This window comes from Bombina bombina, chromosome 2 (assembly GCF_027579735.1).
Source record: "Bombina bombina isolate aBomBom1 chromosome 2, aBomBom1.pri, whole genome shotgun sequence".
NCBI lineage: Eukaryota > Metazoa > Chordata > Amphibia > Anura > Bombinatoridae > Bombina > Bombina bombina.
This window is the reverse complement of record NC_069500.1, coordinates 827,607,654-827,623,609: the sequence shown is the minus strand read 5'-3', so window position 1 is coordinate 827,623,609 and position 15,956 is coordinate 827,607,654. Positions and strand designations below refer to the sequence as shown.

Sequence of the window (15,956 nt, the reverse complement as noted above, 5' to 3'; positions counted from 1 at the left end):
CTGAGGGGGATTATTGAACAGGAGGGTTTATAATCATGTTTGTTATGTGATTCTGTCTGCTACTGTGTAGTGTTGCTTCGGCTCATGGCTATTTTGGAACATAACGTCCTATGTCTAGTGACGCAGCCTTTTCGGTCAGGCGCGCTTTTGCATGGACTGCACGGTTTACCTTGTGACCCCATTTCCGTTTTCCTGACCGCGTGGCGACGGAGAAATCCTTATCCTTTCTAAGGAGTATGTCCTGTTACCACCGAAGATTACTACACGGTTCCACATGGCCATATCTTTGGCGCTGGCGCATCTGTGTGCTTACGATATTGTCCGTGTTTCGTTACCCGGGGCTTTTCAGGCGTGTGATCGCCTGGTCCAGTTCAGCCTTTTGGGGGAGCGTCTGCCCCTGAGGCCTCAGGGGGTCAACCGTTGGGGCCGGTGTTCCTTTTGTCCCGGCGGAGTTATGTTGCGCCTTTCGTTATAGACTGGCGCGCCTTTGTGTCCTACTAAGGCACGTTTTTGGTGTTGCTGGAGGATCCCACTCTTAATGGGTCTGGGGATTCTCAGTCTTACTCTTCGACTGACTTGCATACATAGTTATAAGGGGATGAAGTAATCTTCTTATAGTCTTTGTTATTTGTGTATCCTTTTCCAATTCTGAGCTTGGAAGTCTCGGACCCCTGTTGGGCTGGTCCTGCTGGTCTATCCGTTCTTCCTGGGCGATAATCTACGGGTTGCCTTATCTTTTATGTTCATCCGGTGAGGATGATTTTTTTTGGTTTAAAGCTCATGTTGTGGTGTGATGTTTCCTTCGGGAACGTTCCTTTCTGGAATTGATACTCGCGATTTTGTGGTCGCTATGTTTACAAAAGTCTTTCTGACTGTTCTTTATCCCTCCATCATCGGGGGAGACTCTGGTGGCCTTGACAGTGCTGGGGCCCTTGGTTTCAGGCTGGTCCTGACTGGGTACAAATCCTTCTGTCTTTGAGGCCTAGTTCAGACACGTGGCACCTTTTTATATCCGGTTGGTCCGGTGAGGGCGCCTAGTGATCACAATATGATTTGTGTGATTGTCTTGTTTTACAAGCTTCAACTAGCATCCTGATAGGACTTGAGGGTCCGTGGTTGCTTAGGGGCATGGGGGATTGGTTCAGTTCTCATTCGCCCTTCAATCTAGTGGGCCGGGACTCCGTTGAGATCTGCAGCGACATACTTAGTCGTTTCCAAATTTTTCGGGAACAAGATTGTTCCTTCCCATTGTGGGTTGGAGACTTGAAGGATTTGGGACCTTCATATCTTCTTACAGTTTTGCCTTTCATGGTCTCTTTGGAAGTGTCCTTTTAGGACTTGTTCCTTTTTAGAGGTTCTCTTCCTTTGGTCGAGACTTTCTGGACTTCGTCCGTTTTTTTCTGGCAGCTTTGGCCGCTTAATTAGGAAGTGAAGGCCGTGAGGCTCTGTTTTCCTTGGGGAGTTAGTCGTTTCCATATCAGGGGCGATAGGAGGTGTTGTCTCCTTTTCCAAGCTTTTTTCTTAGGGGATGTTTTTCTGCCTGGGCTCGGGATGCTTTGCATTCTTCTCCCTTGGGTGTGGTCCTCTGGTATGTTAATCTGAAAGGATTAGGGAGACTAGCCTTTCTTTCCACTCTCTTTCAGGTGACTCTGTTCTCGTTTTCATTTCCCTTAGTGCTGCCCTTGGGGCCTTAGAGCTCTAGAGAAATTGCGTGACTTTGTCGTGGCCTAGTACCTTGCTGGGGGGGTGTTGACCTCCGGCTAAGGGTGTTCTCTTCCCTTTGGGCTGGGAATTACTAGTGAGTATTGTACCCGTTCTCCAGGTTTTCTGATTCTCATCCCCTGTGAGGTCTGATTGCTTCAGACAGGGTATCTTATGTTCCCTGAGGACGTCGTTCATTCTAGGACAATTCTGGATCCAGGGTCCGGAGTTCTTGTCTTGGATCCTTCTTGGAAGTCTGGAGACTTATGATCCGGTGGACTGGTTCGGGACGACACAGTTTTTTTCAGGGACCCTATCTTGCAACATAGGGGCTAGCTCATTGGGCTTGCAAGCAGGTAGGCCAGAGAGTTCTCATCCACCTTCGGGTACTGGTTATAAACTTTAAGGCCTGACTTGTCCTTCGGACGGAGTGTGCTCCTCTATGGGGAGTTTTTTTCTCTGTTGGGTCAACAGTGGTGTCTGGATGATTTTTCATTAGGTCCGTGTTTTGATCATACTATGGCTTCATGTCTTGTGGACATGTACACTGTTTTTATCTGTGCCCTTCCCTTTGGAGGGGATAGTTTATCTTCCTTATGAGTTGGGGTTTCCTCTCTCTGGAGGGTCTTCTGCCCTGTGTGTAGGAGGTTGGATCAGGTGGCTTATTTCTGTAAGGGGCAGCATCTGCTGCTCTGTGGGCTCTACGTAGAGATTGTCTAAGAGAGTTGTGACAGGTCTTCCTCGGATCTATTGCACTTTTCTCTGTTGCAGGTCCTAGGGGGTTCTCCTTGGGAGTGCCTTATTTTGAAGGAGCGGATTGGGTTGGCACCCGAGCTCTGTTGGAGTGGGTGATTCCCCCCTTTTTCTTCCATTCCCTGGGGGCTTGTGGTTGGGGTCTTTCTGTCCCCCGTCTATCAGACATGTCTGTCGCTTGGGCTGGTCTGGTGTTGGAGCAGGATCTGAGATCTGTTGCTCTGCTATTTCGTCCTCTGAGCATTCGAGGTACAGTAAACCTTTTTGAGGTTTCTCCTTTCTCCACATTCAAGATTTGTGGGAAGGACTGGCAGCTCTTAGATAGCCTGCCACGTTATCCGCTGGTTAGTGGATACTTAGCAATCTGAAGGATCCTATCTTCAGCTGCTTCATTTTACATGACTGCAGCGTGCAGTGTTTTTGCTTCAGGTGTTGTTCGTCAGACCTATCTGAGCTTGCTGCACGAGGTTTCGTTCTGAATATTTCGGTATTCTGAGATACCTTTTTGCGACTTGGGGACCTTCATCTTCAGTTGCTTTCTAGAGTGCGGTTGCACTCTGTTAGGGGAAGATCCTCTCTCTGTTTCAGACTCCCGGCCTTATCCCGTGGTTTCTGGATTTCTGGGGTCTGGGCGTTGCCTCACCTTGTTTCTATGAGACTGGTTGGGTTAGCCTGACCCAGTTTCTCTGGTTTTTGCTCTGTGTTTTTATTTAGGACTCGTTGTGCCCTTTTTTTTTTTTTTCTGGAGTTCCTTATGCTAGCTGGAAGCTAGCTCAGCATACTAATGCACTGTGGCTACTCTGCACTGTAGCAAACCGAGGGTTGCAAGTTCGATCCCCGGCGAGGTCTTCTCAGCCTTTCCTCCTTTCGAGGTTGATAAAATGAGCAGCGCCTTGAGTCCCTTAAGGGGGATTAGCCGCGCTTTACAACTACAATCATGTTTTCTCCGTGCCTTTTCTTCTTTGTGGAAGAATACAGTAGTTTGTTCCCTTTCTTTAGTAAGGGGTGTGTTGTTTGTAGACCGACTCCTGGGGACGGTGTCTCTTGGAGGCTGTTGACTCAGTCGAGTCTAGTTCCTGCGGTCTCTAGCAAGGCTTTGGACTATCTGCGGGTCAGTGTCCTTGGACTTTTTCCTTTTTTTTTTTTCAAAGTGGTCCTCGGCTTCGGATGAAGCAGGATTTTGTTGGGTAGGGGATTTCAGGCCTGGTGCCCTCAGAATGGGCCGTCTCTTGTACCCTCCCCTTTTTGCATTCAGTGTCCTCTATAGCTTGGGTATTGTTTTGCCAAAAGAAATGAATGCAGCTGTGGACTCTTTCCATTTATGAAGAAAAACTTAAATTATGCTTACCTGATATTACCTGATAATTTTCTTTTCTTCAGATGGAAAGAGTCCACAGCTCCCCGCCCGTATTTTTTCTGTGGGGTGTCTGTTATTTTTGTTCTTCTGGCACCTTTTCACCCTGATATTTCTTCTACTGTTCCTTGTTCCGCGGCAGAATGACTGGGGGATGAGGGAAGTGGGAGGAGTATTTAAGCCTTTGGCTGGGGTGTCTTTGCCTCCTCCTGCTGGCCAGGTTCTAAATTCCCAAAAGTAATGAATGCAGCTGTGGACTCTTTCCATCTGACGAAAAGAAAATTATCAGGTAAGCATAATTTAAGTGTTTTAATTATTAGTTTTTTAAAGGGACCTTAAACCTAAAAATAAATTCCCCATAAAATGTTCAATAAAGCATAGTAAAACAACTTTTCAATGTGTTTTTATTAAATATTTTGTCCGCTTTTCATGTTCTTGAAAATATATATCCCCAATTGGCCACAGCAAAGGAGAAAAGATAGAATAATACTCAATAGGCTTTTCAAGGGGTGGGTCATTGGACTGCAAAATAAAGTTTTGCCAACATTATGTCAGTTTTCTATCTGCTTTTACTATATTTATTTTCTAAGCAGATCTTTTACATTGTATTAATTGATGATAAATTACTATGTGTGTGTATATATATATATATATATATATATATATATATATATATATATATATATCATTTAAATTTACTTAAGTGTCCTTTTAAAGTACAGCATTATTTTAACATACTAGGTAGGCTTTGGTTTTTCTTAACTGATCTTGATTTAATATGAGAGTTATTTTGTTCTAAAACAAATTTTAGATGCAAAAATAAAGATTACTATATTTATGGTCAAGGTTTAAAGGGACACTAATATTTTCTTTCCTTTAATGTGTTCCCAATTATCCATTTTCCTTCTGGAGTGTATTAAACTGTTTACAAATAGCTTTCACGTTTTTTTCTCATTTGAAATAGCTGATTTTGCCTATAGTATCCCCACCCATACTGAACGTTTCGGAACTTAAGTTCCGGTTACAAAAAAAAAAACATGTAAACTAGAAGGTTAAGATAAAATAATGCTCCCAGTGGGGAACTGTGACAAAATGTTAATTTTCCATTGTTTTCTCTAATTACTGGCTTTGAGTCAACAGTAATAAAGAAGATAAGAAAGACAGTGTAAATAATTAGACATATAAGATAATGAGCTATTCTCTCCATACAAAATCAGCCCATTGTATTCGGTTGGGGTTTTGGTTAACATAAATTGCTATGTCATGATAAAAATATACCCTAAGGAGCAATTCTCCATATGTATTAAACTCTGCAGCTGGTATAACAAGTAACTGGAAACACATTAAGGAGGAACAAGTTTTACAGTAAACTGTCCCTTTAAGTTGAGATACTAGTGATATTTCACAGGTTGGAGGTTGATACCATAATTGCAAGTGCAAGACGTCATGTGACCCTTTGTGACTGTTGCCTTCATTTCCCATTGGCAGAGAAGTTCAACGCCTACGTCACCTTGAAGGTGCAAAATGTGAAAAGCACAACAATTGCAGTGCGGGGAAATTTGCCATGCTGGGAACAAGACTTTATGTTGTGAGTATACCAGAGACTGGGGCTGCCTGTAAGGGGAGGAGCCAAGAGGGGATTATGCTAATAAGAATGGCTGGCAACATCTAGACATCATATTAAGTAGAGTGGCTGGTGAGACCTAGGGCTATGAAAACCTTTAGCTAGTAGTCATGCTAAGTTGTAGTGGCAAAACTAACTCATTAGATGTTAATGTACCAGCTGAGAGCCATATAAAGTTAGTATTTAAGTAGTTTATGCGAGAGATGATGGCCATTTAAGGTTAGACAATGTATTGAAAGATAAGGGATCTGTAAGGTTACACAGTTGGATAAGGGTCATGCAGGGTCAATGAGTCAGGCAAGGGGAAAGGCAAGGTCATAAAAGGTTAGTGTGTTAGAGGTAAGCGGGGATCTAAGGTTAGAGATTCAGTAGAGATGTGTATATAGAAAGGTTTTTGTGTAAGAGGGGAGCTTGGGTCATGCTTGGTTAGAGGGTTGAATAGGATCTAGGAGTCGTGTCAGTTTAGATAGACACATGATGGGCTATGTATTGGTTCAAATGGGAGATGTGTGTGATGTAAGGATAGACTGATCCATGCAACAAAATCAACTGCTACAACCTACTATAATGTGCAAAAATAAATCATCTGGATATCTAATGAAGTCTCAAGAAATTAATTCTTCCCTTTGCCTTTATGAAAGTTATTAAAAGTTTAAACTATATGCAAATGTGTTTGCTTGCAGTGAGATCAACCGCTTGGACCTTGGTCTCACAGTTGAGGTCTGGAACAAGGGACTAATCTGGGACACCATGGTGGGAACTGTGTGGATCCCGTTAACAAAGATCCGGCAGTCAAATGAGGTAATTAGCCTTGGTTCTTCAATAACTAACAGAGAATTAGTAAAGACAGACAGAACACAAACATAAAATATGGTACAACTGTATAGGCTACAACAAAAAAAGAGAGTAGTAATGTAAGGAGAATTGAAAGCAGCAAACTGTGGTATACCCCGCCACTATTAAATTCTTATAGATATTTTACCACTGTCTGAGAAATGGTGGAAAAAAGTAGAGCTTTAAAATTTGGAGTCAATGTGATATTAAAGGGTTATTAAAGGAATACTAAACCCACATTTTTTCTTTCATGATTCAGATAGAGCATGCAATTTTAATCATAGGAGCTGGCCCATTATTGGTTCAGCGCCTGCTGATTGGTGGCTATTGTAGCCACCAATCAGCAAGCAATACCCAGGTTCTGAACAAAAAATAGGCTGGCCTATAGGCTTACATTCCTGCTTTTTCAAATAAAGATATCAAGAGAACAAAGACAATTTTGCTAAAAATTGCATACTCTGGGGCCGATTTATCAAGCTCCATATGGAGCTTGATGCCCCTTTTTCCGCGTGAGCCTTCAGGCTCGCCGGAAACAGAAGTTATGAAGTAGAGGTCTAAAGACCACTGCTCCATAACTTGTCCGTCTGCTCTGATGCCGCGGACAGACATCAACCCAATCGAATACGATCGGGTTGATTGACACCCCCTGCTAGTGGCCGATTGGCCGTGAATCTGTAGGGGGCGGCATTGCACCAGCAGTTGACAAGAACTGCTGTCGCCATTTATCGATGTGCAGCGGACATGATCCACTACATCGTATCATGTCCGCTCGCACTATGATAAATCTACCCCTCTATCTGAATCATGCAAGAAAAAAATTAGGTTTAGTATCCCTTTAAACAAAGAAATATATATAGTATGCACATAAAAGATCACTGTTTAAACATGTAAAAATATATATTTTGGATCAAAATGGTTAAAGCTGCTTAAATGGTGTAACTAAAAACAAAACAGATTTATTAAGCACCGGAGCATCCATTTTGTTTAAATGAAATGACGCTTAAAAAAAAATTAAAAAAAATTCACTGGAATCTGCTTTTTTATTCCATAACAATTTTTTTTAAAAAGGACTTAGTAGACAAGCTGAGTAAAGGTCATAGCTTTTATATGCTGAGTATTTGTTCTTCAGACACCGCAGTTAGTAATTTTGTTCCTTATTTCTGCATGAATTGATCAGTATGTTTGTATATTTAACAAAGGGGTTATACTCTTGATATATGTCATTGTAACTGAATGCATCAAGAGGCCTCAGACAAAATGTGCCTTACAAAGGACCACTAATAATTGAAGAAACACAGTATACATTATTTATGTTTCAGCAGGGTGTAAGAATGTTATGTTCAGGATTTCTCTTTTTTCCCCCCTTGTTTTAATCTTTGCAGTTTATCTGTTTTTTTCAACTTTATAATGTAGCAGAATAGGAAGCTATAATCATTTAGCAATGGGGTTAAAGGAATAGTCAAAATTAAACTTTCATGATTCAGGTAGAGCCTGCAATTTTAAGCAACTTTCTAATTTACTCCTATTATCAAATTTTCTTCGTTCTCTTGGTATCTTTATTTGAATGTAATCTTACGAGCTGCTCCCTTGTTTGTTCAGCACCTGGGTAGCGCTTGCTGATTGATGGCTACATTTTGCTTACATTCTTGCTTTTTTAAATAAAGATACCAAGAAAACAAAGACAAATTGCTAATAGGAGTAAATGAGAAAATTGCTTAAAATTGCATTCTCTATCTGAATAATGAAAGTTTCATTTTGACTAGACTATTCCTTTAAAACTCTTATCTACTAGGGGAGGTAGATCCTTCCTAGAGGCAAAGCTTTGTAGACATCCTTTATTTATACATTAGAACACTTCTAAGTTGAATTTTTATTCTTTAGAGAAGATGAATAATTAGAAACTGCTGTTAATGTAAGCTGATGTGTGAATAAACGTGAGCTATATGGTTCTGGTATCAATCATTATTTTACTGGGTTCATGTGTTCTACATGGTTCTGCCAACATGATAATAGAGTAGGCTCTGAATCACTGAGAACCCTCATCTTGTAATCCAGGAAGCTTAAAAGAACATGAAACCCAAAACGTTTCTTGATTCAGACAGAGCAGACAATTTTAAACAACTTTTGAATTTATATCCATTAGTAATTTGGCTTCATTCTGTTGGTACCCTTTATTGAAGGTGCAGCAAACTACTACTGGGAGCTAGCTGAACACATTGGTTAACCAATAACAAGAGGCATATATATGCAGTCACCAATCAACAATAAGTCCCAGGTCCTCAGCCTACCTACGTATGCATTTCTACAAAAGATATCAAAGCAAATTAGATAATAGAAGTAAATTGGAAAGTTATTTAAAATTGTTTGTTCTGTCAGAATCATGAAATACATTTTTTGGGTCACTTTTAAAGTACTTCCTCAAAATATGTGACATGTAACTGTTATTGGCAGACAATAGTTAGGCATCAAAGGAAGACATTATACAACATTTTAGAAACTTCCTAGAATAGCATCCATTTGTGTATGAGGGCTGTGATGTACATCTATCTATAAATGTAGCAAGCTTATTAACAGAACTGTTTTCTGGATGAACCATATTTCCAACAGTGCCAAATGGTTACATGCCTCAATTTTGACTCCATGTCGCCCATTAATCCACAGAACACTTCTGATGCTGTAGCTGCACCCAGGGGACAGTAATATATGATGCACAGGAAGCAGGACCAATTACCATTATTGCTTCCTTTGCGGATAAGTTGTGGCCATTTTGGTTGAGGGAAGCTTTTTAGAAAGCATTATAGAGTACGTCTTGATTTGTTTTTCTAACTAATGCAACATTAAAACTTATCTCTTCAATTACTGCTTGATTTTCTTATTAGATAATTAAATCTAATTCCATGTCCCTTTAATCCTTTTTCTTCATCACTAAATTTGAAGGTAATTTATACACCCAATGCTACAAAATGATGTTCAATATTGAACAGCCTTTTAAATTTAAACTATATATTGCACAATACTATCACAGTCACTCTCACTACCTGTCTTATGCCACAAACTAATGCTGATGTGAGGTTACCCTATTCATTTTATTTGCTTAATTCAATGATCAATATTGATTTTCTTAATCAATAGTGGGATGGAAGATTCAACAGCTTTTAGTCCCAAAACACCAAATAGAAAATGAAATAGCCAGGGGGGACGCTATCTCATTAATACAATGAATGTACTACTATATTTTCTTATTTCTTGCTCAGACATCATGAAGTCACATTAATACTTTGTTGATACAAATACACAATTGGAATCATAAACACACATGTATGTAAAGGTAACGTGTAATCGCTTTGTTGCGCTAAACAGTTTCATATTCAGCGCTTTAAGAGAAACTAGATGCCGTGTAATTTATCAGATATATATTTTTCATTAGGCTGATTTTTTTTTAGTGTGGTTTTTGGACTCTGTGTGGGCGGCAGAGACAATTTCTGGCAGATGGGAAATTAATGAGTTGTTGGGTCTAAGATGGATTTGTGAAGGGAGGGGGCACCAAATGTGACATGAACAAGTCGCTTAGAGTGCTGTGTTTGTGGAGGTGTATGAAACTTTTTATCTTAACAATTTATTTTTTATCTCTAGGTTTAATTTTCCTTTAAAATATACTCATTATCCTGGGTTTCTCCTTTCATTTTACCTCCATTATAGCTCAATTGATTTCTCTTTTCTTTTTGACACTTCTCTTAATCTTCTTTTTTCTTCCTTCTCATTTCTGTTTGTTTCCTGTCTGTCTTATTCTCCTGCCGTTTCTTCTCCCACACAGGAGGGTCCAGGGGAATGGTTAACACTTGACTCACAGGTAATAATGACAGATAATGAGATTTGCGGAACCAAAGACCCGACATTTCACCGCATCCTATTGGATACTCGATTTGAGCTTCCACTCGGTAAAGCCCTTTGACCTTTTTTTCTTGTATTTCAGACCTTGAAAGGACATTAAATACAAATCAAAATCTCTTATACATTTGCAAGAGCAACAATCAACTATGTTAAAAGATATATTTTATATTTTTATTTATTGTACACAAAAAAATGTTTACGTTAAAGGGACAGGCTTGTCAAAATGAAACTTTCCTGATTCAGACAGGGCATGCAATTTTAAACAACTTTCCAATTTACTTTTTAAAATCAAATTTGCTTTGTCCTTTTGGTATTCTTTGTTGAAAGGTAAACATAGGTAGGCTCATATGCTGATTTCTAAGTTGTTGAAGGTCGCCTATCTCAGTGCATTTTAACAGTTTTTCACAGCTAGACAGCGTAATTTCACGTGTTTCATGTAGGTAACATTGTGCTCACTCCTGTGGAGTTATTTATGAGTCAGTATTGCTTGGCTAAAATGCAAGTCTGTCAAAATAACTGAGATAAGGGGCAGTCTGCAGAGGCTTAGATAAAAGATAATCACAGAGGTAAAAAGTATATTAATATAACTGTGTTGGTTATGCAAAACTAGGGAATGCGTAATAAAGGGATTATCTTTCTTTGTAAACAATACATTTTTTGGAGTAGACTGTCCCTTTAAAGCTGCTACTTCTAAAATATGCTTTTTTAGATACAAAGAAAATATGGATCTTAAAGCGACATGAAACCCAAAAATGTTCTTTCATGATTTGGACATAACATTTTAAACAACATTCCAATTTACTTCTATTATCTAATTTGCTTCATTCTTTAGGTATCCTTTGTTGAAGAAATAGCAATGCTCATGGTTGAGCCAATAACACAAGACAGCTATGTGCAGCCACCAATCAATGGCTCTGAGTATATTAAGATATGCTTTTCAACAAAGGGAATAAAGCAAATTAGATAATATAAGTAAATCGGAAAGTTGTTTAAAATTCCTTGTTCTTTCTAAATCATAAAACAAAATCTTTGGGTTTTATGTTCACTTCAACAGATATTCGAGTGTAAAAATAAAATGCTCTATTTTGTTGCCATATTTTGTTTGTTATACAAATTCATCTTTCTTACAATTTTTTAAGCCCTGTTAAGGGGATAAATACATTAACCAAAGATCCACCCCTTATTAAAGCACATTGGTACTTTAGATAAGTATATAGTCAGGGATGGCATATGTACATATCCTCCAATCATAAGCCATATCATAATCTAGAGAGTTATGGGAGAATGACAGTTACATTAATTTTCCTGTGTATTGGACCCCATAGTGGGGGCGGAACACAGTCAACCATTGCATTCCTGCAGCATTGCAGCTCAGGTGATTTCTGATTGGTTTTGTAAGCCATCCCATTCCTTTAGAAGAGCCACAGTTGAAGTAGGAAAAACAGCAAAACACAAAAATCTAGTGAAGCACAGGAAAAAAGCAAAACATGCGTCTGATTGAGTATTGATAACGACTTTCATATACTCAATTATTTTTTCTTCATTATTTATTTTGCCTCCTTGTCCTATCATTTAAAGGGTCATGAAACCCAAAATGTTTTCTTTCATGATTCAGAGAGTGCAATTTTATACAACTTTCCATTTTAGTATTATTATCTAATTGGCCTTGTTCTATTAGTATCATTTGTTCAAAAGCATACCTAGGTAGGGTCAAGAGCAGCAAAACGCTATTTGGAGCTAGCTGCTGATTGGCGGCTGCACATATATGACTTTTGTGTTTGCCTCACCCATTGTGTTCAGTAGAGCATTGTTGCTCCTTCAACAAAGGATACCAACAGAATAAAGAAAATTTTATAATAGAAGTAAATTGCAAAGGTATTTAAGACTGTATGCTCTATCTGAATCATGAAAAATATGGGTTGCATGTCCCTTTAATTTTGAAAATTGTGGGTTTCCCATTCTGAGAATTGAAAGCACAGACTTCCTGCCCCACCAGCCTACCCCTGCTACATATATATCCCTCACTGATTTTGAGCATAAAATAAGACACTGCAAAATTTTTGCTAGCAAAATGACAGTAGCAATAACTCTAAATTGGCTCCTCCAAACAATACAAGTGGAAGGTGGAGTCAGGCTATTAAAAAAACAATTACAACATATGGCCAATGTGCTAATTTATTGCAATACTATAGAAAAGCCTTGCAATTTCAAAGTGTTTAATGTCCTTTTAAGCCAGCGTTCAAGTTGATTGTTGTAATTTTTTTGTGGGAGGATAGGGGATCTTTTTTTCTATGAGTGTTTGTTTATAAATTTGTGCCTACTTGTTGTTTTATAAATGCAGGGATGGGGAACCTTGGCACTCCTGATGTTTCAGAACTACATTACCCATGATGCTTCGGCACACTGAAGTCCAAATTAAGCATCATGGGAAATGTAGTTCTGAAACATCTGGAGGGCCAATGTTCCCCATCCCTGGTTTATAGGCAGGGAAATATGTCTAGTGATTTCACTAGAACAAGCGTAATATGTGCATGCAAATGGCCTAAGAACTGGGAACTGAATTGAGAATTTATAGAAAAGAATGTACTTTAAAAATAAACATAAATGCTTTTCTATTTTTTTAATTTTTTAAAAAAAATCCTTTTAAAGTGATATGAAACCCAAATGTTTTCTTTTATGATTCAGACAGAGCAAACCATTTTAAAAAAATTATCGAATTAGCTTCATTCCCATATTATTCTTGGTTGAAGAGATACCTAGAAAGATGTATGGAGCAGTACATGGAAGGAAATAGTCCTGCCATCTACTCCTCTTGCAAATGGATAGCAAAAATGTTAGGCAGACATGTGCACACTCCTAAGCTTACGTCCTGCTTTTCAACAAAAGATACAGGGTTAGATTACGAGTGGAGCTCAAATTAACGCTCCCAATTGATTGTTAATTGTGCTTGAATGAATTTTTTTGCGCTCGTAGGGTTGTGCTCATATTATGAGTTGAAAGCAAACTGGAGGAATGGAGGAAATGGAGGAAAAAAAAGTGGAAAAATACACCCCACTCTCGCGCAAACCCGATTGCATTATCTCATGTGTGCTAACCCGACATGAAAATATGAATATGTCATATTCCAATGTTCTTTACAATGCAGAATATGTTCTATTTATTCATAAATACATATTTCTACATAAATCTTATGGTATTTTGGTACATTATCTATCTATCTATCTATCTATCTATCTATCTATCTATCTATCTATCTATATATATATATATACAGGTGGCCCTCGGTTTACGCCGGTTCAGTTTGCGCCATTTCGGAATAACAGCCTTTTTTTTTCCAGTCATGTGACTGCTATTGAAAAGCTTTGGAAAGCAAAGTGCACTAATTAAAATAGTCAGTAGGTGGAGCTGTCCGCTTGTTTTGCAGCAAAGTTGTGCAACTTAACAGCCTGAAATTGATCTGTGTACACAGAGCAGACATTAGCTATCAAGCAACAAGATTTAGCAGCCACTTCCCTATTATCTGCCTGTCCAGCAGCTTGAGGTGAGGGTGCCTAACTGCCTATTGATCACTGCAGATTGAAATGCATAGAATAGGTGCAGACCCAATTTTATCTAACATGCTAACAATGCAGAGAACTGATTGCAGAAAAATGCAAGTAATAAAATGTTTTTGTTTATTAAACTTAGTTTGATGATGATGCAGTTGGTTGTGTGATTATTTTATTAGGTGCTGTTAGCAAATGTTTTTGTTAATTAAACTTAGTTTGATGATGATGCAATCTATATTATTAGGTTTATAATGCTGTTTAGCTTTTAAAGTCTTCATTTCAAAGCTTTAAAAATAATGTATTAGGTGTTACTTATGACAATTTTGAGAGGGGCCTGGAACCTAACTCCCTCACTTCCCATTTACTTACATTATAAACTGGGTTTCAATTTACAACGGTTTCGATTTACAACCATTCCTCCTGGAACCTAACCCCGGCGTAAACTGAGGGCTACCTGTATATATACAATATATATATATATATATATATATATATATATATATATACATGATTATATATATAGACATATACAAAAAAAAAAAAAAATATATATATATATATATATGAATATCTAGGCAAAAAAACTAATAGGTAAAGAGAGAATAATGCTATTTAGCACATACTTAGATTATATATAAAAAAACGACTTAACAATTATTAATGATTCTTTAAAAGACAGCATGAAACCAGTGGAGAGACTGCTGCCACAGAGAAAGTTAAAAACCTATCTCTGTCTCTGGTATTTATTAGGTTTGCCAAAACAAATTAGGTGTTTGTCTAGTGTATATAGTTTTTCCATCTAAAGGGGAGGAAAGCCTACGGCTTCATTCATTACTGTTGGGAATTAAGAACCTGGCCACCAGGAGGAGGCAAAGACACCCCAGCCAAAGGCTTAAATACCTCCCCCACCTCCCTCATCCCCCAGTCATTCTTTGCCTTTCGTCACAAGAGGATGGCATTGGAGTGCTGGAGTTTCAGAGTAGTCTCTTATGAAGGGTAGTACACTTCGCAGTGGGACTGGAGTTTTAAGTAGTCCTGTCATCCTCTCAGTGAGAGCCTGGGTTGAATGTTAGAGTCCGGAGATGCAGGGAGAGTCTTTCTGTGAAACCATCCCGACTCATAATAACAGCTCTATAAGCAATCAGCATTGACGAGTTTTGCTGCCTGCTTTCTTCACTCAAGTCCATGTCAGGAGCGAGGCTACTAACCTGTCACACTTGAAGGGCCGTGTTCCTGATCGTAGATTCTGGTAAGATCGTTATAATTTTTTATTAATAATGATAACATAGAAGACAGGGTCAGAGTGTGGTGGCTTTTTATCTTTACAGAATCAAGGGTTAATATTCATGGAAGGGGGGGTTATTGAACAGGGGCGGGTTGTACATAATATTGTTTATTGTGTCATTGCTGCGTTATGTGCGAGATGAGGCTCTGGCAATGTGTGGAACTTTCAGGTTACTTGCGGAAACTTGCACGGCCATTTTTTGACGCGGTTTTCTCTAGTGCAGGGGCGGTCCTGCCAGGCATTCCATGTGACTGGGTGTGGCTATCTATCCTTCCTGTTGATCTCTGGCGCAGGAGACATAGTGGTTTTTGTAATCCGGGTCCTAGGAGGTGGTGAGTGCCCCGGCCAATGGTAATATAAAGGTGACTTTTTAATAAATATAGTTAGTCTAACCAAGCGTGCAAGCGATGGAGGACTCTGACGCGTTGGAAGGCTCTCCTTCCTTAATAAAGTATCATTCCTGTGTTTATTGTGAGGAGGTTCTGGTAGATCAGCCTGTTCCACATGCCTTGATAAAGTTACAACATCTAAATGTAAACGGATGTCTAGTACTACTGAGTCGTCCACCTCTGAGGGTTCTTTGTCCCGGGAGGTGCGTTCTTTACATTCATCTCCGATTGCACATGCATTGCCCCGGGGTTCAACCATTACTCCTTCGGGAGAGATTCGTTGGCCGTCGGACTTTGTGGACTAACTTGAATCGGCCGTTTTGAAAGTGATCCATGCCTTACCACGTTCTGCTAAGTGCAAGCGTAGGGTTTATCATAGCGGCCCGGCCCAGGGTTTGTCCTCGCTGATGGAAGATCCAGAGGCTCTATGCGATGACGAGGCCCACTCCAATTCTTCAGAGGAGGCCCCTTCTGGGTAGGAGTCCGTGTCATCTAATCCTCTGGCAGCGGAGGAGCCTGGTTATAGGTTTAGGATGGAGAATTTGTGCTTTCTGCTTCGGCAGGTGCTTGCTACTCT

General features: G+C 39.3%; 1 protein-coding gene across 1 annotated transcript in view; it reads left to right on the top strand.

Annotated features, from left to right (window-relative positions):
• The first annotated feature begins 5,314 nt into the window (after positions 1 to 5,314).
• The window catches only part of UNC13A (unc-13 homolog A), a 144,035-nt gene continuing 133,393 nt past the window's right edge, over positions 5,315 to 15,956 (top strand). Inside the window, exons 1-3 of the mRNA XM_053700106.1 lie at positions 5,315 to 5,396; positions 6,116 to 6,233; positions 10,081 to 10,204. Coding sequence (XP_053556081.1) covers positions 5,392 to 5,396; positions 6,116 to 6,233; positions 10,081 to 10,204 — 247 coding nt within the window. The 5' untranslated portion in view covers positions 5,315 to 5,391. The remainder of the gene's footprint in view (positions 5,397 to 6,115; positions 6,234 to 10,080; positions 10,205 to 15,956) is intronic.